Source organism: Talpa occidentalis, unplaced genomic scaffold (genome assembly GCF_014898055.3).
Source record: "Talpa occidentalis isolate TD23 unplaced genomic scaffold, MPIMG_talOcc4v2.1 talOcc4.7, whole genome shotgun sequence".
Taxonomy (NCBI): Eukaryota; Metazoa; Chordata; class Mammalia; order Eulipotyphla; family Talpidae; genus Talpa; species Talpa occidentalis.
Window position 1 is genome coordinate 122,351,689 of NW_023605083.1, and position 22,708 is coordinate 122,374,396.

Genomic DNA, 22,708 nt, shown 5'->3' on the forward strand with positions numbered 1-22,708 from the left:
ATACCCAGACCAAAGAAGCTGCTGTTCTCAGCAAGATGCGCACTGCATTCCGCAGCCAGAGGAGTCGGGAAAGGGGCTTTTACCCTTACAGCCTCACAGCCATCAGACTCACAGCCCCCAAGTCTCTGGGCAGCTTTTGCGGATATCGGAGAACAAAGCGTCCAGTTCCTTCCTAACTTGCATGGGGCCTGGAGTGTGGAAAGGCCTATGACCAGGAGGTCATAGGCTTGGTTGGCTCTGGACCAGGTCCCTGAGCTGCCTCTGAGATTTTGGGTGCACACAGGCCCTGTAGTATGCTTTGCTTGGATTGCCCAGGTCATGGAATGGAAACTGTGAGGCCCCAGTGACTGCTCTAGAAGAAAAAGATTTCCTGGAGAGATCCCAGTGACTCCTTCCATAACCACATGGCCCGCCGCTTAGACTCTGCTGGCGTCTCCTGCCCAGGTTTGCAGGATTCAGCTGGGTGGCTGCCGTCAATCTCCTTTCTGTCCTCTGGTTCTTCCAAGGCTTCAGGTCAGAGAGAACCATGGCTTGGGGTTGAGGGCCTCCCCACAAGGAGGCTTGCAGAATGCAGGAGCCAGGGTTGGCTTGAACCAAACGAGGGAAGAACCAGGGGCCTCCAAGCTCATCCCCTGGGGCCTGCCTCAGATGGCAGCGGTGTCGCCAGCATTCCTCTCTGGCCCTGGGCTCTGGACTCCGTATTTCCAAGATACTCTGCCTTTGTATTGACTCTGTTTGTCCCCTGACTCCATGGCATGCCCCTGTCGCCTCTGGTCTCTGTGTAGGGAGAGAGCTGGCTAGAAAGGAGGTCTCAGCTCTAGATTGAGATCTACACAGGGGCTGTTTTCCCTCTCATGCCTGCTTCCAAAGAGGCTGATGTCTGGCTTGAAGGCCGGCCCACACCAAGCCACTTAACACCTCGGTATATGAAAAACTTAAGGCCTTGTCTACAGCTCCCCTCTAGCTCCCGCCCTCCTCACTTGCTGGCCAGTGAGGCCCAGAGATGGGTGTCCCTGTGGTCTTGAATTCTTTGCCCAAAGATGACCAGCATTTAACCAACCTAAGGGATGGCCTCAGAGACCTGTAGCATCACGGAGCTGCAGTCTGGGAAGGGGGAGGGCTGACCAGAGGGGTGGGGCCTGGCCCACCTGCTGCTAAGGGAGGGCAGGCCTGCAGACCCGTCCCTGGGGAGGCTGTGTAAGGGCAGTTACACTCAGTGGATGCAGGTGCCGCACCTGGGACTAGGGAAGGAGGAAGCTTCACCTTTTTTTCTTGGCTTTTCTCTGAACTGTGGGAGGGGCATCCATTTCCAGGGTGGGGGAGGAAATACCAAATGTGATGTTGTTCCCCTGGAGACTGCTCACTTGTTTCTAATAAAGCAGCTGAACAAAACCCTCCCGCCCTCCTGGTATTCCTCGGGGCAGCCGGTGGACAGTGGGTTAGAGCGCCCTCTCCCCGAGGCCCGCGGGGGCCCTGCAGGAAGGCCCTCAAGGCCGCGGTGTGGGGCGCCTTCTGCAGCCTTCTCTTTGGCGCGGCTTCCCTTTAAGGCAAACTTGGCTCTTCTCCCAGCCTCTGCCACCTGCCAGCACGGAGCTGGTACTGACCCAGTTCACCGTGTAGGAGGAGCAGCCGGGCTCTGGAACAGCACTGGGACACCTTGGCTGAGCTGCCCCCGCTGTCCGGATCAGCGGACACCTCTGTGTCCAGAGGCCACACCTCTCCTCTTAGGCCGGAGTCGGGGTTCTGTGGAGCATCTCAGGCCCACTGCTCTTCCTGAACCCCTTCTGGTGTCTCACTACCTCCAGGATGCTGGCCCCTGAGCACTCGGGCCTTCATCCCTGCCCTTAGTTTGGGGCTGGGAGAACCCAACCCTGTGGGTGGTCTCCACCCAGGGGCCACCTTCCCAACTTGGGGTTCTTATCCTAGCAGTAACCCTTCATTACACCAAACCAAAGAAAAGAGAATGGAGGGGAGAGAGCTAAGCCCTGGGGCCAGTGCTCACCTGAATACCCCACGCCCTGGCCCAGGCCAACAGTGCTGGTGCAGGGGGACTGGACCCCGCCTTGGCCTGCCTCCCACCCCAGGGCGGCCAGCCCAGGCCTTCATGGCTGCTGCACAGGGAGGCTCCTGGACCCTTCAGCAACTGCTTGTGCTCTCGGGCACACGATTCTATGGCGTGACCTGAGCAGGGTGAGGTTGTCACTTCCTGCATCAGCTCACGGATGCAGGAAAGTGGAGGCAGCCCAACTCAGGGTTCTGTGGCCTTTTCCCAGGCCACCTCCCCCCAGGAACTGCATCATGGGGCCTTTGTTTAGCAGTGGAACCCAGAGTGCCAGGGCTCCACATTTAACCCCAGAAAGCCGCCTTTCTGCCTGGTCTCTGGATGCTCTGCAGGGTGCCCTCTCCCAGCCTCTCAAGAGGTAGCCAGGAGCAGCCACAGCTTTCGGGGCCTGTCTAAAAGGTGGAAGGAGAACCTCGAGTCCCAGGGATTTATCAAACCCAGTTGAGCCTGGAAAGTGGTCTGAGTGAGGTCCCTCAGTCCTGTGCTCACCCCCTTGAAGGCCCCACAGTTCTGCCCGCTGCCCATTCCAGGCCGCCCTCACTCTTCTGTTGGGGGGTGGTATGTGAATAGGTGTCCTCAGCCATGTGATGCAGCAGCAGCAGCTTTGAGCCAGAGGAGGGGGTCAGGGCTATTTCATGCTGCGATGCCTTCAACACCCCTGGCAGTCTTTGACAGATGCCAGCCCTGCTGGGGGAAGAGGCCCAAAGGGCTCTCCTGCCTCTGTCTCTCCTAGGGGTGTGGCCTCAGAGTACTAAGGGGGTGTCAGTGATAAAATAAATTTGCTTCTTTATTTTTTTTTTTAAATAGTCTTGCTCCGCTGTCCTCTCCAGGGCTTTTATGACACAAGTTAAAAACCTACTCCCAGGTTTCCTTAGGGCCTCAGCCTCGGCTCTCCCTTCCTTGCTTTGAGTAAGGGAGTTCAAGTTCAAGAGCTGGAGTCCAGGAGAGGGAGGTGCTCTCATGGGGGTTAATGCCTGGGGTGGACGCAAGGGTGGGGGCTGGGCTCTTGGGGGAAGGAGGCTGGGGTGGCGCCACTTTGGGGTAGAGACAGGTTGAGGGCTCTGGTGTGCTGCCCACATCCACCCCCTCACCCCTACCCTCTGGTCTCCTGGTCCAGCAGGCTGGGCTTTCCAGAAACCATGAGGGGTGGGCTGAGGACCCAGGCGCCGGACGTTTCAAGGCTCCGCAGTTGCAGGGAAAAGGTCAACCACCTGTTCTTCACGGGGGGCCAAGGCAGCCTTTGGCATCCAGTTGAGAGGAGAGCCTGACTGGCAAGCAGGCAAGGTGGGCAGGCTGGCAGAGCGGCTCTCCCTCCGCCCCTCCACTGCAAGGGAGAGCGCCTGACCCCGCAGGCCCCGGGGCAGATCAGCCGGGGTCAGGAGTTCTGGATGCTGATGTGGATGAAGAGCGAGGCCGGTGACAATGAGGCCCCGTCCTTGGAAAGCAGGTGGATGTGGCGGTACCCTGAGGGGAGGGCCGTTGGGCGTTAGGCCTCTGCCCACCGCCCAGGTCTGTTGTCCGTCCCGCGCCACCACCCCTCCACCCACTAACCTTGCTTCAGGCTGTAGAGAGGCAGCGTGAACTGGCCCACGAAGTCATTGGGGGACATGGTGTCGTAATCCTCCACCACAAACCGCACCAGCACCAGCTCCGGAGCCCGCAGCTGGAACTGCAGGGTCTTTTTCCAGCTGGGGTTGAAGCCTAGGGCACAGCAGGGTGGTCAGAGACGGCCCGGACCTCCCCCCTGCCACCCTGTCCTCTGCGCGCCCCATGTGCCCCCACAGGGCCCCACCGTTGTTGAGCACGTAAGGGGTCTCCCTCCGATCACAGTCTTCGGGCACCCCATGGATCTCAACGCGCACCAGGGGGTCCACGATGGAGCTTGGCTTCTCAGCGTTCAGCTTGGGCAGCTGCTGTGCCGTCAGCACCTGGGGAGACAGAGGAGTTTCAGGGCAGCCCCCTGCTGGGGCCCACACCCGCCTGCCTGCTGCTCGCCTCCAAGCGCGGCCCAAGACCTCCCTGCAGTCTCGGACCCCCCACTCCAGAGCTAGCGCTGACCCCAGAGAGGGGCTGGCCAGGCCGCTGACCTGGATGGTGAGAGTTGTTCTGGGGGGGCCGGGGTACTCGGGGTCAAACGTTGTGTTGGGCTGCCGCAAGCAGGCAGGTTTCAGGATGTAGCCGCACTGCCCATTGACGAGGAAGCGCCCGGTATTGAGGTCCATCTCGTAGCCTGGCGTCTGGAAGTTCAGGGCCACTGTGGACAGGGTCAGGGCAGGGGACCTTAGTGGTCCTCCCCTCGTGGCTCCATTTCAGGGGTGTCACTGCCCTTCCCCCAGACAGACCAGTGGGGGAGGACTCAGTTCTCTACAGAGTGTGGGCTCCCACTGTCATGGTACCATCTCCCTGGTATTTTGCGAGGTGCCAGGGTAGGCATGCGGGGAGGCCCAGCCTCAGGTCAGACCTAGGGGTTTCCATCCCTATCCCTAAAGGGGCCTTATCCCTCCCTGGGTGGTGCTCAGCGCCCTCCAGAGCCTACCCTTGTCACAGACTTAGTGGGACCGCTGGGGGGCGGGGGATGTTGGGGGCACATGGGAAAAGACGTTTTTAATTTCGCCCTTCATAAAAAAAATGATGCGTTGCCCCACCTCCCTTGCTGACAATTTTTTTTATTCTTGCCAACAAGATGTCTCCACCTTCTGGAAAGCTGTGGGGCCCCATCACTGCTGGGGCCTCTCAAGATTCCCAGAGGCCACCTCCACCCAGCAGCACCCTGTCTTCTCCCTGCTCTCTCTGCCCACTCACCCAGCTGGCAGCCCGAGTTCCACATCCCCTGGGGGTTGTAGTTGGCCGAGTTCACCCGAAGCCCGCGCGGGTAGACACGGGTCAGTTGGCAGGTGTTGTGCCTGACGAAGCTGTTCCCTGGGGGAGGGAAGGGCTGTAATGGGCCCCTGGGGTGTCCCTCATCCAGTGCCAGCGCCACGGGGAATAGAGGATGAACTCCCACCCCCAGCTCCCCTTGCCCCACTGGGTCTCGCTGACCCCTGGCATCTCACAGAGGAGACTGCTGACACCCAGAACTCCAGAGAGGGGTAGGGAACCCCTCCCATGGCCTGCCACTGCACCCCTACCCCAAACACCCACATTCCTGGCTCAGTGCATCAGACACCTGGCTGCAGACTGACATCCCTTCTCTACACTCAGCCCACGCTCACTCTTCCAGCCACGTTGGGGTTCCTGGAACCCTCCCTGCATATCATGCTCCAGGCCTCGAAAGACCTGCTCCTCCCGTCTGGAAATCCCTCCCCCTGCACCTGTTGCTTCCTCCTCATCCTTCAGGCCAGGTGTCCTCAGGTGTCACCTGCTCAGGAATCCTTCCCTGACTGATCTCACCCCCTTCTGCTGGACCTCCCCAGCCCCATCGCGGCCTGGCTGATCTCCCCACACCATAATTCTCTCCATGTCTGCACCCCCACTGGCTATGAACCGCTGTGGAGGGCCCAGCCTCCCACCTCCCCAACCTCTTCCTTCCATCCATATCAGCGGGTGCTGAACAGGTGCTGGGCACTCAGTCCCTGAGCCCTGTCTCTCCGCAACTCTGACTTCTTGACTGCCCGCACCCCTCTCAATCTCTATCCCACACCAACCTCAGGGCACCCTCCCCACTAGGGGCCTGCAGGCCCCCACTGCCCTCCTGCCTCCAGATGCCCATGTCCCTGCTCCTACCTGCCTCTCGGATGAACTTCTTGGCCTTGCGCTCGCCAAGGGAGCTGACCAGGCAGGGCTGTGCCAGGGCGGGGGTGGGGCGCAGGGCCCGCAGGTGGGTGGCACGGCAGTACACAACCAGGTCGGACAGCTCCGGGGAGACCTGCTTGGCCTGGGAGACAAGCCTCAGGGGGTCTGCCGGCTCCAGCACGCTGACAAGCCTCAGGGGGTCTGCGGGCTCCAGCATGCTGCCTCTCCAACCTTCCTGTCACCACCCGCCCCGGCCCAGCCCGGGCTGTGGCCCTACCCAGCCCACTCACCAGCTGCTTCTGATCTGTCAGCTCTGCCTCCGATCCTTCCTCCTCTTCCTCCTCCCAGCCTGACAGAATGTGCGTGCCTTCCCTCCTGGCGGCAGGCAGCTTCTTCCCCTTCACCAGGACCCTGCCCTTCAGCTGCTGCAGAGGCCAACAGGGAAGGATTAAGCCCCCTCGGCCCTTCGTCAGCTGGTTCTCATTCAATCAACACTGTGTGTATGTGGCGGGGGGGGGGGGGGCGAGGGGATAGGAACACAAAAATGAATGACTTTTCTGAAGTAAATAAACGATGCCTGCGGCCACCGCACATCAGAACATTGCACGGCAGCCGTGAACAGGAACCAGGCAGCTCAGGAACCCATTTCAAGAGATCTCACACCAAAGAAGTGGGTGCAGGACATGAAATCATGTGACTTTCATGTGCAACATTTGCCAGAGAGGCAGCGGTGCACACAGGGCTGTGCACAGGAGAAATCTGATGGACACACGAGAAACGGTTCAAGATGGCGACTTCTTGTCCAACAGGACGGGGGAGTGAGCCTGAGGGAGGAACACCCGTTCTCACTGTATACCCGCCTGTGCAGCTCGATTTTTTTTTTTACTATGTGTATGTTACCTTCATGCTAATAAAAAGAAATCAAATCACACACATATACACAAACGTGAACTGATATTCTCAGCAGATGTGGGATTGGGAGCCCATTTTTTTCTCAAAAAAAAAAAAAAAAAAGAGATAGGGCCCCCCTGGTGGCGCAAGGGGTTAAGACGCAACCTATGAAGCGATCCGCAGCCTCTGCAGCATAAGTTCGATTTCCCGGCCGGCCAGGGAGCTACCCACATGGCTCAGCAGACCTCTCCTGACTCGCCCGCTGCTCCCCTCAGCAGTGTATTTCAGTCAGTCTGCCTGTTCTGCTCCCCACTCTGTCTCTGGTGAATCCCCTCATGTCCCCCGCATCTCTGGCCTGTACCCCAGCTCTTGTATGCATAAATCAATCTTAAAAAAAAAAGGATAAATGTCCCGAGGGGTGATTAGAGGCTCCGGGGCCTGGGAACAGAGGAGGAAGAACTCCCTCTGGCCCCAGGAAGCTGACAAGGCCACGGGAAGAGGCGGTGTAAGCGGAGCTATAATTCTAAGCAGGTGGCGCTGGACAAGCACAGATGGCGGGAGGGAGCCCCAGGCCGAGGAGACAGGTCAGCCAAGGCTTCCAGGTGGGGATGGCTGAGCTTGCAGGGACACCGAGGGCAGGGAGGCAGCGCAGGGAGGTCAGGGCCAGCAGGGAAAGCCTGGAACGCAGGGTGAAGGGAAGGGTGGTCTCATCAAGAATGTGGGGCAGAAGAGTGACAAGACCACGGGGCCAGGTGTCAGGGGAGCAGGGAAAGGGTAAGGCAGAGAGAGGCGAGGGGTTTTGAACCCGGGAGGTGGCATGAGCCAGGTGGGTGGATGGCAGGCGGCAGTCAGACCCTCTGGCCACCCAGGCGTGGCCCTGGGAGCATCACCTCTGGAGACGGCAGCTTTTCCGGGTTCTTGGGGTCCAGTGCCTGCGTCACCAGCATGTCCCCCAGGATGGTGCGGAGGTGGCGGGCCATGGTCGCCTGCTGCTCCAAGCCGCAGTGGTTCTCAAGGGACAGGATGACGGGATAAGGGGATACCTGGTCGGGAGGGCAGGAGCTCAGAGCCGCTCACTCTTCCTCCCCACCCGCACCCCACTACACCTGGTCCCCAACCTACCTCCTTTGGGACAGGCAGACAAAGACAGGACTCAGGAGAACCCACTCTGGGGACACCTGAGCTGGTGGGGTGCAGACCCCGCTAGAGGGCAGAGGGCAGATCTAGGGGCTTGGGAAGCAGGTGGACTAAGTGGGAGGCTGAGGCGGCTCAGAAAAGGTTTTCTTTTATGAATGTTATTTAGACCTCTCCTGTCTCGCCCGCTGCTCCCCTCAGCAGTGCGTTAGGTCCGTCTGCCTGTTCTGCTCCCCACTCTGTCTCTGGTGAGTCCTCTTACCCCCCCCCCACACCTCTGGCCTGCACCTCAGCTCTTGTATGCATAAATAAATAAATCTTTAAAAAAAATTCTCTTTCTATGTGAAGGCTATTGACTGTCACTGACATTGCAAATTCATCTGTTGCTGTTACGGTTTGGAGAGTTTGGCAGAAGTTGTGATTTTCAGATGCCATGTTGAGCTTCTCTTCTATGACCTTCTCTTTGAAAGTCCTGATTAAAATGTCCTCTACCCCCAAGGTTTTCTTCTGGGAATTTTGCATTTTAATACATTTACTAAACATGAGGTGGGAGGTGGGAACCTCACACTAAGCTCTGCAAACCCCATGGGCCAGTTTTCCCAGCAGCACTTGGAAAATGAGTGACTTGCTTTGGAAGGTCTGAGGGTGGTAGGCATGGGAATGGGGGCAAGGGTGTCCTAGAAAGATTCTCGGGCTGGGTTGGGGTGCCGGGGGCTCACTGTGAAGGCATAGTCTCGCACGGCCTGGATCACGTCCCGGAAGAGGATCTTGGAGGTGAATGTGTGGCCGTGGTAGATGACAGGCTCCCCTCCCGGCCCCTCCCAGCAATCCAGCTCCACACAGCGGCATCCCTGGGCAAAGGCCCTGCAGGCAGATGAAATGGACAGGCACAGGGTTGTGTGGCACCCCAGACAGGGCAATGCTCTGAGCTCAGTAGGCCCCAGAAAGCCTGCATGTAGAAGCTGAGCCTCATATCCCCCCAGGCAGACATGCTCAGCCCCACCATCCCCCACCAATGTACCTAACATAGGCCTCGGTGCTGCTGGCCCCCTCAATCTGAGAGGTGGTCAGATAGGTATTGTGGGAGGAGGAGATGAAGTAGTGGGCCAGGGGCTGGTGCATGTCCTGGAACACTCTCGTGTGGGCCGGGTCCAGGGCCGCCCCCTCAGGTGACAGCAGGTACATCATGAAGCCATCCAGCGTCATCAGCTCATGCTGCTTGGCTGCAGGGATGCGCAGGAGAGAGTGTTAGGTCACATAGGGGACTCCCATGTTGAGCCCCACATGCCCCCAGTGTTCACTCCTCTTAGTAGTCAAGAGCACCTCTCTACTAAATAGACTCGACATCAGTCTTGTCATTTAATCTCCAACCACACACGATACGTGGCCTTTTACAGAAGTGGCGGCTGAGTTTCAAAGAGGTGAGTTAACCTGCCCAAGATGGCAGCAGCACTGGAAGCAGAGCCCACGCAGCTGGGAAGCCAGACCCATCAGAGGCCAGACCCGGGCCCCAACCCTGTCTCCCAGGGCCCCCACCTATCTCGTTGAGCTCGTAGGTCTGGATGAGCTGCTCGGCATGGGCCAGGGTGGCCCCGTCCTCGCCCTGGTCTGCCAGGAAGTCCAGCAGCTCAGGGGCGCTCAGCAGCTGGTCCTCGCCTGAGTACCGATGGAAGAGCTCCTCCAGCTCGGGGCGCTTCAGCAGCCGCCGCAGAAACTCCTCAATCTCGGGCCCCTCCAGCCGCTCGTTGTTGGAGTGGTCACACTCCTGGAGAGCAGGGAGCAGGAATTCAGGGGCCCCCATGGGGAAGTTACCTGCACCAACACACCCATTGTCTCCCATGTCCTCTCCCCGGGAAGGTGGATGCCCCTTCACAGGCTGGGAGACAGCCGGCCAGGCTCCGGACTCCCTCACGGCCACACAGCCAGGAAGGTACAGGCCTGGTCTCAGCTTCGGTGCCTGTCCCTGTCCACCTGAGAACGGAGATGTAGGAGGAAATCCAGGGCCCGAGGCTGGACAGAGCGCCTGTGCCAAAATCCCCCTCCCTGTGTGTGCACGTTACCACCCCTGCACTCGCACCTGGGGCCATGCGCCACTGCGAGTTCACGTGGCCGGGTGCCAGGTGGAGCACAGGCTGGCCACACAGTCAACAGCCAAGAGGGGCCTGCATGTGCTCCCACTGGGCCATGGACTCCTCCCACCTGTCTGTCGGTGTTCCCATGCACGGGGTGTACACAGTCACATGTGGAGGGGCCACCATCCATGCATGCCCCCATGGTGTGGGGCGCGCACAGGTGCCAGTGAGCTGACGCCTGCCTACACGCCCAGTGCCAGCCACACAGGGTCACATGTGCAAACGGTGCCTACAGACTAGACCACAAGGGAGGGGAGACCACAGGTCCTAGTTACCCTTGGGCTCCGCGTGCGGGTGGGAAAGGAAGTTCCCGGCCAGTGGCCTCAGCAGAGGGGGAAAGCAGCAGCTATTCCCTTTTTTCTATGCAAAAAAAGGTGTCATGATTTTTCCGACAACCCAATAGCATGGGGTCTTTCTGAGGGAGAGGCTGCTCCCTCCAGGAAAGCTGGGCGGGGGGCTCAGATGGCCAGGGAGGCAGAGAGCAGAGGTCGGCGTGGCGGCGAGCGCCCACCTTGAAGAGGCTGTAGGCGTACATGTCGTTCATGTCCACGTTGACCATTCGGAGCAGGCTCTTGATCTCCTTGAAGCTCATCTTGCTGTCCTGGTCCGAGTCCGCCCGCTGCAGGTAGGAGTAGATCCAGGTGTGGACGCTCAGGAAACACCAGTTTCAAAAAATGGAATGAACAGGCCCAAAATGGGGTCCTTCTTGCCAGGCCCCTACCTGGATTGATACCTAATCTCACTGCAGTTTCCATCTCTCCTAAACCAGCCAGTCTGGGGTTTCCCCATCAGCGCCAGTGAGGTCACCTGCATAAGACCCGGGCCTTCCCCACCCCTTTCCTTGGAGGTGAGATGGTTGCACCTGAAATAGTCTTTCCTTTGCTAATAACCTTGCACTCCCCCGCATAAATACCTCCATTTTGTTCACCCCTATCCAGGCCGGGTGCTGCGGGGTTCATGAGTTATTAATAAAGTCGACTGATGTCTAAATTCGCAGATTTTGGTTTTTTTATCACCATCAATTGGCTGACAGGTAACTAACAGGTGCCTGACTCTGGCCTCCTGTTGCCTCCCCCATGCAGGACGACTCCTCAGTCTGCAGGCTTCCCAGCGCAGTCGCCTGTGTTTCCAGCCCCCCCCACGCCCCCCCAGGCCCAAGACGGGGCTTCTCAGCCTCCTTCCGAAGACAGGAGCTCAGCCTGGGGCGTCGCGGCCAGGCCCAGCCCTCCCTCCCCGCCAGGATATTGGTCGAGGCGCTCGAGCTGGCTCATGGTGCTGAGGCTGGCGCGCAGCTTGGCCAGGCCGCGCACCCAGCACTGCGCCTCCTCCGCCGTGGGCGCCACCAGGTCCAGGTTCTTGCGACGGCCCTTGAAGGCGATGGTGAGGCAGCGCTCCGGCTCGTAGGCGCCCCCGTAGCGCCGCAGGCCCTCGGACTGGTGGCCCTGGCGGACGTCCTCGATGTGCTGCAGGTAGACTGCGGGAGGTTGGGCGGGGCGGGTCAGGGCGGCCTGGGCCCCGCGCGGCGCCCGCACGCGGCCCCTCCGCGCCGCCCGCCCCCCCCGCCCCCCCCCTCGGCTCACAGACGTGCTGCGATGGCGCGCGCGGGAAGCCCCGCTGGAACCACACGCTCAGGCCGTCCTCCTGCAGCTGGTACAGCCGCTCTTTGTGCCACCGCCGCGAGCGGATCTTGCAGAGCCGGGAGCCCCGCAGCATGGTGCGCACATCCTCGTCCTCCATCAGGCCTGCGGGGGCAGGAGGCCTGGGGTGTCAGGGCCTGGCCCTAACCGAAGCTCCTTCCACTCTCCTCCCAGATAATAGCCGGGGCCTCCCTCCCTCCCTCTCTCCCTCCCTCCCGGAGCATCTCCAAGCCTCACATCCTCTCCTTACTGTAACATGCCCCAAACCTGGGTCGACTTTCAGCTTTTCTACCTTGGCCAGGGCTTGGTGTGCCCCATCCAGGTTTCCCTGGGACAGGTGCCAGTAACAGGCCCTCCACTGGCTCTGCTAGACAGTTGCCTCTGGAGGCCCTCAGAGCACAGCACCGTCTCAGGCCACACCTGGGACCCAGCCCTCCCCGAAGGTCAGTCACCCTTTCTACTGTCCATCACAGGCTCCAACTTTGAAGCTTAGAATCTGCCTTCAACAGCCTCTTCCCAGGGCCTCCCTGGTGGCACAGGGGTTACAGCCTCAGTGCTATCAAGCTATCACCGGCCACTGTGATAGCTGTGAGTTCGATCCCCAGCCAGGGAGCTACCCACATGGCGCAGCAGACCTCTCCTGTCTCACCCGCTGCTCCCCTCAGCAGTGTATTTCAGTGGATCCTCCTGTTCTGCTCCCCACTCTGTCTCTGGTGAATCCTCTCACCACCATGACCCTCTGACCTGTACCCCCAGTTCTTGTATGCATAAATAAATAAATCTTAAAAAAAAAGCCGCTATCTCACTGTTTACCCCCACACCTCTCTTGCTGCAATCCAAGCGCCTCACTTCTGCTTTCCCAAAGACAAGAGGCAGAGCAGTGGCCACTCTGGCTCCAGGGTCACCGGCAAACCCTGCCTGGGCCCGCTTGAGGCTGACCTCAGGAGTCCTCCTTGTGCCTGGTGGGCCCAGCGGAAAGCATGGTCTCCTGTGACATCTGACACACCACCCTGCCCAGCACTTGTCATAGCCCCATGTAACCCAGCGGCCCATGGGAACTCGGAGTGACAATGTCCACCTTCTTTATTAAGAGAATGTTCACAAAGCACCTGCACAGTGCCAGGTCCTGCCCATGTATAACACACAAGAAAAGAGCACAGAGAAGCTTAAGCAGCTCGCCAGAAATCCAGGGCAAGGACATGATGGAGGCAGCTCCAAACTCCCGGGTCAGGCTCCAGTACCTTTGGTCACTTCAGTGTCCTTGGTCACTACACTAATCGCCTTGCCCCTGCTTCTCTCTTCCTCCCTCCGCCCTCCCTGCTGCCACCTTGGCCAGGGAACAGGGGTGTTAGAAAGAATTTAAATTTAGGGGTCTGGGGCGTCAAATCCCAACTTTGTCACTTTCCGGTTACATGGCCTTGGTGGCACTAATCTGTGACAGTGCTAAGCTTCATGCTGTCTGTGCCAAAAATGGACAACACGCAGTACCTGCTGCAAAGCCCAAAATTCAGCCAGATGCTGCCCATCTGGAGCACACCCTGCTGGGACATGCCTCAGCAGGGGTCAACACCAGGCTTCCAGCGACAATGGAAGGGTGAGAACTATGTAAACACGCCCTTCCAAAGAAGGGCGATAACCAGGAGTGGATGAGGGCCCAGAGTTTCCGGAGAGACAGGATCTGGATTTGTGTGTGACGCCTCTAGATTTTACAATGTTGGCAACTAAATCAAATTGAAAGACCCCCCCCCAAAAAAAAAAAAAAACACCACCACTGAGGGTCAAACAAAATAAGATGTAGGTCTCTCAAAATAAAATGTGGGTCTCTCTTCCCCCGAATATTTTAACAAGACCCCAGTACAGGGATTCACTTTAGGTTTTGTGTCCCCAAGGTTAGCCTACTTGCAAACTCTGTTCCAAGGAATCTAGTTTAAATCCCTGGACTTTCTTCTCTCACTCTCTTTTAGAAACTTTATAGGATCATTTAACCTTATACCAGAGTCCTTCAAGGACCGGCTTAGATACTCCCTCCTCCAGGAAGCCCTCCTTGATTGGTCCTCAAATGGGCAGTCTCCCTCCTTGACGACCAATAGAATATTCCACTTTAATTAATACTAACAAACATCCCATCTATAAGTATTCATTTCAGTGAACTTAAATAATCCCAAGAATAGGGATATGGTCGTACATGCTCGAAGCCAGTTTTTACTGAAAGGGGAAGCAGATGGGTGGACAGCTGGGGGACTAAGTGCATGCTACAACCTGTCCTATCCCATCTGCCCCTAATTCAAGGTAGAAGCCTGTGCTGACTAAACATCAGAACTTCCTGGAGGAGGGTTGCAAAACTCACAGTCCTGAGATTCTCATGCAGCAGGGGTTACAGTAGGGCTTGGGTATCTGTATGTTTAAAACCTACCTTGTGAGGGCCTCCCTAGTGGTGCAAGGGTTAAGACGCAAACTGTTAAGCAATCTACAGCATGAGTTAGACTCCTGGCCAGCCAGGGAGCAACCCACATGGCACAGCAGACCTCTTCTGTCTCACCCACTGCTCCCCTCAGCAGTGTATTTCAGTCAATCCACCTGTTTTGCTCCCCACTCTGTCTCTGGTGAATCCTCTCACCCCCCACACTTCTGGCATGTATCCCAGCTCTTGTATGCATAAATAAATAAATCAATCTTTAAATAAAATAAAACAAAACCTACCCTGTGAAGGGGAGGGACTGTGATAGAGCATCAGTGTCTCAGGGCCAGGAGAAGAATCCTGCCTTGCCATCCTTCTTGGGAATGGCCTTTGGCCCTAATGGCTCCAAGGGACCAGAGAGTTTAGACTATAGCACTTTGGAAGGGTGTCCACTCAGTGCCCCCTGGCCAGGAAGGAGAGCTAGAATGTGGCTTGGGCCAGGCCATGAGATTCACCAGACCCTCAGACCCCCAAGCTCTGAAGTCTCTATCCTGAGAAACAAACAGGAGTGGGTCAGGACAGTGTTCCCGCAGGTCATTTCCATGACAGACTTTGCAGCTGGAGCCACCTCCTCTGACCCAGCTCTCTGATGCCAAGCCCATAGTTGGGAGGGAGGGGTAGAGTAGAGGGGGCTGGTGAATGACTAAGGCCAGAAAAGGAGGTGAGTCACTGAGGGCTTGATTTATCCAGTTTTCTGCAAACAGTAATTGAGACAGGCAGCCTGAACTCCTGACCCGACCCCCACTGGGACAGGTTCCCATGTTGAGGCCCCCACACCTGCTCCCAATCCTTAACCCCAGCTCTCGAGGAGCCTGCTGGGGGTAGAAGTGACTTTGTACCCTTGGACCACACTGTCTCCCAACCACACCCCCAAAACCAAACAGAATGAGGGTGCAGCTCCTGGATGGGTCAGATGCTGAGTCCCTGGGTGGGTGTCTCTATTTCCCCATTGCTTAAACTCCTGAACCCTGAAGTAGTGAGGGGACAGGTGACAGGTGGGGAGGACTAGGCCAACAGAGATAAGGAGGTGACAGCAGGAGGAGAGCCCAGACCCTGGGCAGGGAGGCTGGGAGGAGCCTGGTTCTCTGCCCAGATACCCAACAACACTTATATGTCCTGCCAGGCCCAATCCACAGATGATTCTTTAAGCTCATTCCTACCTGCCTGGAGCAGGTGCACAAGCTGCCCGCTGCCTGTGGTTTCTGGGCCTCTCTCTCTAGCCATCTCTGCTTTAAACCTGAAGCCGGACTGGGCCAGGGCCACGGCCACCTCGACCAAGCAGGGGTCAGTCATGAAATAAGAGCAGTAAAAATGAAGATGAACAATAGCCAAAAAGGTGGAAATAACCCAAATGTCCACCAGCTGGATGGGTGGGCGTGTGTGGCCCCGCCACACAGTGGAGAACCATGAGGTGGGAGATGTGATCCACGCTCTGACACAGGAGAACGTGGGAAAATTACTCAGTGAAGAAAGCCAGGCCCCAAATGGCCAATATTATAGGATCCCCTTCCTAGGAGGTAGCTAGAAGAGATAAATCAGAAAGACAGAAGTGGCTTAGAGGCTGCCGGGGCGGGAGAAGGGCGGCCTGGCTATCACCGCCTGACGGTTCCAGGGTTTGTGTTTTGGAAATTGCACCACGTCGTGAGTGCACATCATGACTGTCATTCATACCCCAGAACTGGCCACTTAAGATGGATAAAATGACCAACTTTATGTTACATATTTACCACAATTTAAAAAATGGACTATGCCAGAAGACATCACACACTTCAAATGGGTGAACTGAATGCTTTGTGAATGGTTCTCCATAAAGCGATAAGGAGTCACAGAGCAACTGCCGCACTTGTCCAGGGTTACCAGGTGGCTAAGTGGGGGAGCTGCAATGTAGTGAGAGTTGGGGCAGGCTTCGAAGGGGTAACCCCCAAAGATGTGTGTGGCTTGAAGGAGCTGAAACACAAAGTGTTGGATGTAGGGCCGGGCCTAAGGGGAGGACTCAGTAAATAATAATAAAGCAGGAAACAGCCAGTGCCAGGAGGAGGAGGAGCCAGGCTTGCCCACACATCTGCCCTCCACAGTCGGGGCCTCTAGCAGCCCCTCCTCCCCGCCAGGGCTGTGGCCTCTTGCCCAGTTCAGTGTTGTCAGCAGGAGCTGAGACACCTTCCCTGAGCTGACTGCTTATCTCACCCCCAGAGCAGGGCAGGGCCAGGAGGTGGTGAGGAACGGGCAGGCCCAACTTCCCAGCCTGGGCTCTCTGGAGAGTGTGGCCTGCCACCGATGAAGTCCTGTCTCGAGTGCCTCCCCAGTATCAGGGAGCCGGGAGGGCCGGCCCACCTCTGACCTTCAAATCCTATGGGTCACTGAAGCCGTGTATGCTGACAACAGTGGGGGTCACCAAGGCAGGGATGGGGCAGGGCTGTGTAGGGCAGGGTCAGGTTGGGGGTGGAGAGAGGGAGTGAGGACGGGGTGGGGTGCCCTGGGGTTATGGGGGGTGTAGTCCGGAGGAGCAGTCTGCACAGCAGGGTGTGTAAGGAGTGGTAGGTGTCCGGTGAGGGTGTGCAGAGGGTGGTGTGTGGCTATGGGGGGTGTGTAAGAGAGAGAAAGGGGGCATGCTCAGGAAGGGCACACAGGTTCCAGCAGGAATGCAAGACACGCAGGGCATAGACAGACTCAGCTTCACGCCAAGAGGGGAGGAGGCAGCAGCTTTTCCTGGAAGCTGGGCCCTGAGGCCTGGGAGAGGCTACACTTCATCAAGGGCTCCCAAATACCTTCCTACCTTCCAAATACCAAAACTCCTGCCAGCAGGCATCCCCTGCCCCTGGGTCCCAAGCCTGTCTCTGTCCCCCTTCCACGCCAGCTGCCACACCCAGGCCTGGAGCCCAGCAGAGCTCAGGGCCAGAGCCCATCATAACATTCCTCGTAGAATCAACAGTCAGAAAAGACAGGCTGTTTCTCTTGCTCCTGGCCAGCAGAGAGGAAGGGGGCAGCACCTTCCCAGGGGGGCAGGGGAGCTAAGAAGTCTGTTTGGGAGCAGATGTCATAGGGGGGCTCCCCAGAGCTGAAGAAGTTGGAGAGGTGAGGGGTACCACAAGGCTTGGCAGAGTCAGCCTCATAGTGCTGCCAGGCGTTCCCCTGACTGGCCAGGGGGCCTGCCTAACCACCAGATCAGGCACCTGCCAGGACTGGGGGCTGGTCTGAAGATGCCCCCTGCTAACCCCACTGACCCTGCAGGAGACAGCCCAGTAGGCCAAGGAGAGCCTCTTGCCTGGTCCCTGGCAGTGCATGCAGGCTGGGGGTGGGGGAGCAGGATTCTGCGCATTCAGGGTTCTGTCCACTGGGAGAATTAGGGGCAGGCGGAGCCATGGGCACAGGGTCGCCAGGTAAAATCCAGGACAGCTAGTTGAATTAAAATTTCAGATAAACTGGGCCTTCCCGGTGGCGCAGCGGTTGAGCGCTGGGTTGCGAAGCTGCCCGCGGCCTCTGCAGCGCCGGTTCGATCCCCGGCTGCTCCCCGACCACCGGAGGAGGGTCCCATATGGCGCGCAGACCTCTCCTGCCGCCCGCTGCTCCCCTCAGCAGTGTACTTCGGTCCCTCTGCCTGCTCTGCTCCCCGCTCTGGCTCTGGTGAATTCTCTCACCCTCCCGCGCTTCTGACTGTACCCAGTGCTTGTATAAAAAAAAATAATAAATAATAAATAAATAAATAAATCTTTAAAAAAAATTAAAAAAAAAATTCAGATAAACAACAAATAATACTTTTGTATAAGTATGTCCCGCATTACTCATTGTTTATCTGAAAATCACATTTAACCGGGCATCCTGTGTTTTAGTTGGCAAGCCCATGAGGACACCCTGGGGGCTGGCAAGGCCACTGGGGGGGAGGTGAGTCCCAGGCCCTCTCCAAGTTTAAATCATTCATTCATTCATTGTGTTAGGAACCTGACCCTGGGCCAGACTGCCTGGGTTGGGATCCTCTCCGCCACTTTCCGGGTCCCACCTTCTCTGAACCTGTTTTCTCATTTGGAAGGTGAAGCTAATGGAATTCACTGCCTCCTATGGTGCTGGCCATTAGCGAGCTAATATGTGTTATAAAGGCATTAATTAGCCTTCATTAGTCCTGCAGGTAAAGAGCCATCATTGAAAACTGGGCTTTGGCGCCTCTGGCCAGGGGTCTTGGGGTGGCACCCGGGACCTCCACCTCCCAAGGTTCTCGACAGTCAGGTAGGAGAGCAGCGGCTCCTTCCCAGCAGCAGCGCAGCAGACTAAGGGGTCTGGGCAGACGCACTGGCCCTGTGTGTGGGCCCCTTGGCTCCTCTTCAGCCATTCCCTGGCTCCCTGGGGCGGGCCCAGCGCAGCAATCCAGGGAAGGGACCCACTCCAGATGGGGTGGCTGTTCTTCCCTCCTTCTTGCTCCTGGTTCTCCCAGTATGCCCCTAAAGCCTCTTTCTCCTTGGTCCCTTTGAGGAACCTATGACCTTGAGCTGCTCCCTACCCTCGTCCCTTGGTGAACCCGATCTAAAATGAAACCTGTTCTCTGTTAGCATAAGAGGTGTGGCGATGGAGGTGACCTGCCACAGCAAGAGCCATCTGAGGAAAGGCAGCTGCTAGTGGAAGCCACTTGGGTGGTAGGCCAAGGCCTAGGCTGGGTCTGAGGGCTGGGCCCAGGTCACCTGTGTTTCATGTCCACTCGGTATGCCCGGGGGTGCATTCTCAGAGACTGGACATTCCTCTGTTAGCAGTCATGCCGCAGGATAGGGCAGTGTGTGTGTGTGGGGGGGGGGGGTGGACAGCCCAGATGACATTCGGACACCTACACAGCTCCCAATAGTGTCATTGTGATGGGTGCCAGAGGTCCCGTGCACCCTTACTCAGCGACAGGTGCTGAGTCCTGGGCTCAGCTATAATTATTTGTCTACAGTGTCTCCTGCCACCAAGTGATGCATTCCCCAAGGGCAAGGTGATGCACTGCTTGTCTCCGGAACCCCGACCCGGCACCCTGACACATGGATGGGGTGTGGCAAATGTGTATGGAATGAAGAGGCAGACAGGTATGCAGGGGCATCACCTCAGTCCTCCTTTGGCATCCCTAACCCCTGCGGCTTGTGGATCCAGAGCTGTACCTCAACTCCCACAGCCATTCTCCTCCCCTCGAAACCATTCTCTGCTACTTAAGCCAGAGTAACACTGCCATCCCAGAGACACCTTTCCGATCCCACAACTGTAACATCTAAGCCCACCCTTAGATGGTTCTGGAATCCATCTAGGCCACCATCTCTCATCCAACTGCCTTCTCAGCCTCCACCTGATGGGTCTCCCTGCTTCACCCCTGCCTTCATTCCTGCACCCCTACTCTAAATAACTTACCCAAAGTCTTCGGGGACTCAGGCTGACCTTCAGAGAAATCACAGGACCCCGTAAGGAGGGTCCTTGAGAATGTGGCCCCCACGTGTCCCTCTCTTTTTGTCTTATTCCAGTCTCACTCTGGCTCAGCGGTGCAGCCAGGGCCCGCTCTGCTCCCTGACATCTCAGCGGTGCCTCCCTTCACAGTCTCATTTCTGTTTCATGTCCTGACCTCCTTGCTGATGCTTCTGCTCTCTAGAGGCCAGGACTGTCTGTCTTGTTCTCATTGCAGAATCCCTGGGGCCAGGCCTCCCAGGTGGCCTAGCGTTAAGTCTCAGAGCTGCCATTGCTCCAGCCTGAGTTCGATCCCCAGCCAGGGAGCTGACCTACACGGTGCGGCAGACCTCTCCTGTTTCGCCCGCTGCTCCCCTCAGCAGCATATCTCAGTCTATCTGCCTGTTCTGCACCCCACTCTCTCTGGTGAATCCTCTGGTGAATCCACCTCTGGCCTACACCCCAGTTCTATGCAAAAATAAAATCTTAAAAAAAAAAAAAGAACCTCCAGGGCTGAGCATGCTACGGCACAGCATACTACAGGCACTCAAGTGCCAGCTGAATGCACCCAGCACTGCTGGAGGACACGCCGAGACCACAGCTCAGAGCAGGGTGCCGGCCCCGTGTGCAGAACAAAGTCAGCTCTCAGCAAACTCAGAATGAGTGAGAGGAAGTAGAAGCAAGAACAAAGGGGACAGTGGCACATAGGAGGCAGGACTGGCAGCCGGGCCCCCTGAATTCTCCCCTAAGGGTCACACAGGTCTCCTGGGCAGCCCTGCCCGCTGTTCCCGCAGCGCCACTCTCAAGCTCCCTACCAGCACTTCAGTTTTACAGCCCTGGGTAGCTTCCATTTCACCAATACTCACACATACACCCCTTTATCCAAAGTCCTCAATGACCAGCCAGTCCCACTTTGCCCAGCTCCCGAGAGGGTCCCCGAGCTCCGGGCAATCTGTGCAGTCACAAACTCCTTGACCTCTCTGAGTCATTTTCCTCCCCTGCAAGAAGGAATTACACCACTAGCTGTCAGGACGGTGCAGAGACCACACTGTCGCCACCAGCCCGCCTGGGTCTGGTAGGCATCTTAAGAAGCCAGTTACATTCCTTCCCCGAAGTGGCTTCCCCCGGGTCAGAGCCTGGAACTCGGGGCAGTGTCCTCACCAGTCAGACCAGTTCCACCCGCACCCCACCGTGTTGCTGCTGGGGGCGCTGGCCAGGAAGCCCAGCCTCTTCCCAAACCTTCCTGCCCTCCCAAGGCCGCCAGAACCCAGGAAGGCCTGGGGCACCCGCAAACCTTAGAAGGCAGATGCGTAGGGGAGGCAGGCGAGGGACACGCAGCTCGGGGTTGTCAGGGACCCCAATATGCCCCCGGCCCAGACTCGCGCCGCCGCTTGCCCTGCGGGCAACTCTGGTGAGACCCAGTCTCGGGAGCCCCAGGTGCGCCCCGCGGCCGGAGGAGCGCCGCATGCCACCCGCCCCGCCCCCCGAGCCCCCACGCAGCCCGGCGGGCCCACGAATGGCTCTCGGAACCCGGGCCCCCCGCGGCTGCGCCCCGGGGACAGTCGGCGCCCACCCGAGCGCCCTGCCCGTCACTGACCCATCTTCTTCAGCGCCCGCAGCCGGGGCCTCTTGGCGCCGCCGTCGGGGGTCGGGGTCGAGACGGGCGCCGCGACCGCGGGCGGCCGGCGGCAGCTCCCCCAGCGGACGCACGGCATGGCTCGCTGGGCCGGGGCCGGGCCCGGGGTCCGCACGCGGGGCAGGTCAGCGCTCCGGCCCGGCCCCGGCTCTGCGCGCCTCGCGAGCGAGGAAACTCCGCGGCGGCCGGAGGGAGTCGCGAGCGGGAGGCGGCGGCGGAGCAAAGTCGGACGCGGGGCCGGGAGGGCGGGAGGCAGGGGCGGGGCGCGGCGGCGCGGGGGAGGCGCTGGCCCGGGCGGGGAAGGGGCGGGGACCCCAGGCCCCGAGCTGCGCCCGCCCGAGGCGTGGCCGCGGCCCCCGGTCTGCGCCTTCGCCTGCTGGCGACCGCGGGTCCCCGGCTCCGGCGTGGCCAGAGCCCCCCATGGTGGGGGGCCCCGGAGAGGGGGGCGGCCCTCCGGAGCAGACACCCCCTCCTCTCAGGGCTCCGACTCCGCGCACTCGGGGCCGCGCCGCCCGGGCCTTTCCCGTCCGGCCGGGCTGGGGCCGGCACCTGCGGGGCGGCTGGCCCTGGGCCAAAGGTCCTGGGGCCCCGAAAGCCGACAGAAATCCGGGCGCTGCGCGGGGAAGGGGCGCGGGGAGCGGCGGGGAGCGGGGAATGCTCCGGCGTGACGTCATGGGGTTAACTCGCTCGGGGCCGGCGCGTGGCCCCCGCCGAGCCAGGCGTGGCGAGGGTGGGGTGGCGCCAAGTCTGGAGTCCCGGCAGAACCCCGATTCCGGGCTTGGAGACTGGACGGGCTGGCACCCCGCGGGGTTCCGTCGCCCCGGGACGGCCTCGGCGCTGCGCAGACGCCCCGGGCATCCCCGGCGGGTTCCGGCGACCGCGCCGCGTGTGCTCCCAGCTGTGAGCAAGCCCGCGAGCGCGTCCGCGCGCGGGCCGGGGGGGCCGGGGCCGGCGCGCGCCCGTCGGGTCCCGGGAGCCGGGCAGACACCGCCTCTCCGCGGCGGCCGGGGGCGCGGCAGCCCCGCGCAACGCTCGGTTTTCCAGGACCAGATTTGCCGCCCGCTGCTCCACCCGGTTCTCAGACAGCCCGGGCCCGGGCTCCGCCCACTGGCGTGGGTGCGCACCCCTCGGGATGTGCTTTCGGAAAGTGGGGTCTCGGTCGCTGCACTCCTGCCCCTGTGGTTCCTCTCCTGCAGGCACGCCTCCCCGCTCCCCTGTCCTCTTCGGTCTTCCCAACTTCGGCTCCAGGCCCTCCTCCTCCTCCAGAGCCCCTGACCCCAGGGCATGACTCTCACCGCAACGCCCGCGAGTGTGGAGAGCTGAGCCCCGACTCTGCGCCCTGCGGGACCCGCCGCCCGGCACCCGCGCCGGCTTCCGCCCGGGCGCGCGAGGACGCCGCGCCCGTCACTGTGTCCACCAGGGGGCGCCCGCCCGCCCCGCCGGCCCGGGCCGGGGAGCCGACCGGTGCCTTCGCCGGCCTGATTGGGAGAAGCAGCGCTCATTTGTTTGCATAATCTTGAAAGGGCCGCGCTGAGTGGCTGGAGTATAGAAGGCGAATCTGAAACGGGCCCTCTCATTGGCTCGAGTTTCCCCCCTCGCTCGGCGTTCGCATCCCGGCCAGACCGGGCCGGGAGG

General features: G+C 59.3%; 1 protein-coding gene across 1 annotated transcript; it reads right to left on the reverse strand.

Moving 5' to 3' along the window:
* Positions 1-2,067: 2,067 nt before the first annotated feature.
* Positions 2,068-21,152, reverse strand: PLCD3 (phospholipase C delta 3). Its single transcript, XM_037493303.2, has 15 exons — positions 21,035-21,152; positions 11,532-11,693; positions 11,197-11,425; positions 10,463-10,592; positions 9,356-9,584; positions 8,841-9,042; positions 8,539-8,683; positions 7,576-7,728; positions 6,085-6,219; positions 5,786-5,936; positions 4,865-4,981; positions 4,150-4,316; positions 3,855-3,990; positions 3,614-3,763; positions 2,068-3,526 (listed from the first exon to the last, which is right to left on the reverse strand). Exons 1-15 carry the CDS (start codon positions 21,150-21,152, stop codon positions 3,438-3,440), a joined length of 2,313 nt encoding a protein of 770 aa, XP_037349200.1. The 3' UTR covers positions 2,068-3,437.
* Between the last annotated feature and the right edge of the window lie 1,556 nt (positions 21,153-22,708).

What these genes read in the sequence shown, in the direction of transcription:
- PLCD3 (XM_037493303.2), bottom strand. Translation starts at nt 21,152, where the DNA reads ATGCCGTGCGTCCGCTGGGGGAGCTGCCGCCGGCCGCCCGCGGTCGCG. An exon ending in TGCGAGACTATGCCTTCACA is followed by an intron (nt 7,729 to 8,538) that starts GTGAGCCCCCGG and finishes CCTCCCGACCAG; the next exon opens with GTATCCCCTTATCCCGTCAT. An exon ending in CCCTTACGTGCTCAACAACG is followed by an intron (nt 3,764 to 3,854) that starts GTGGGGCCCTGT and finishes GCTGTGCCCTAG; the next exon opens with GCTTCAACCCCAGCTGGAAA.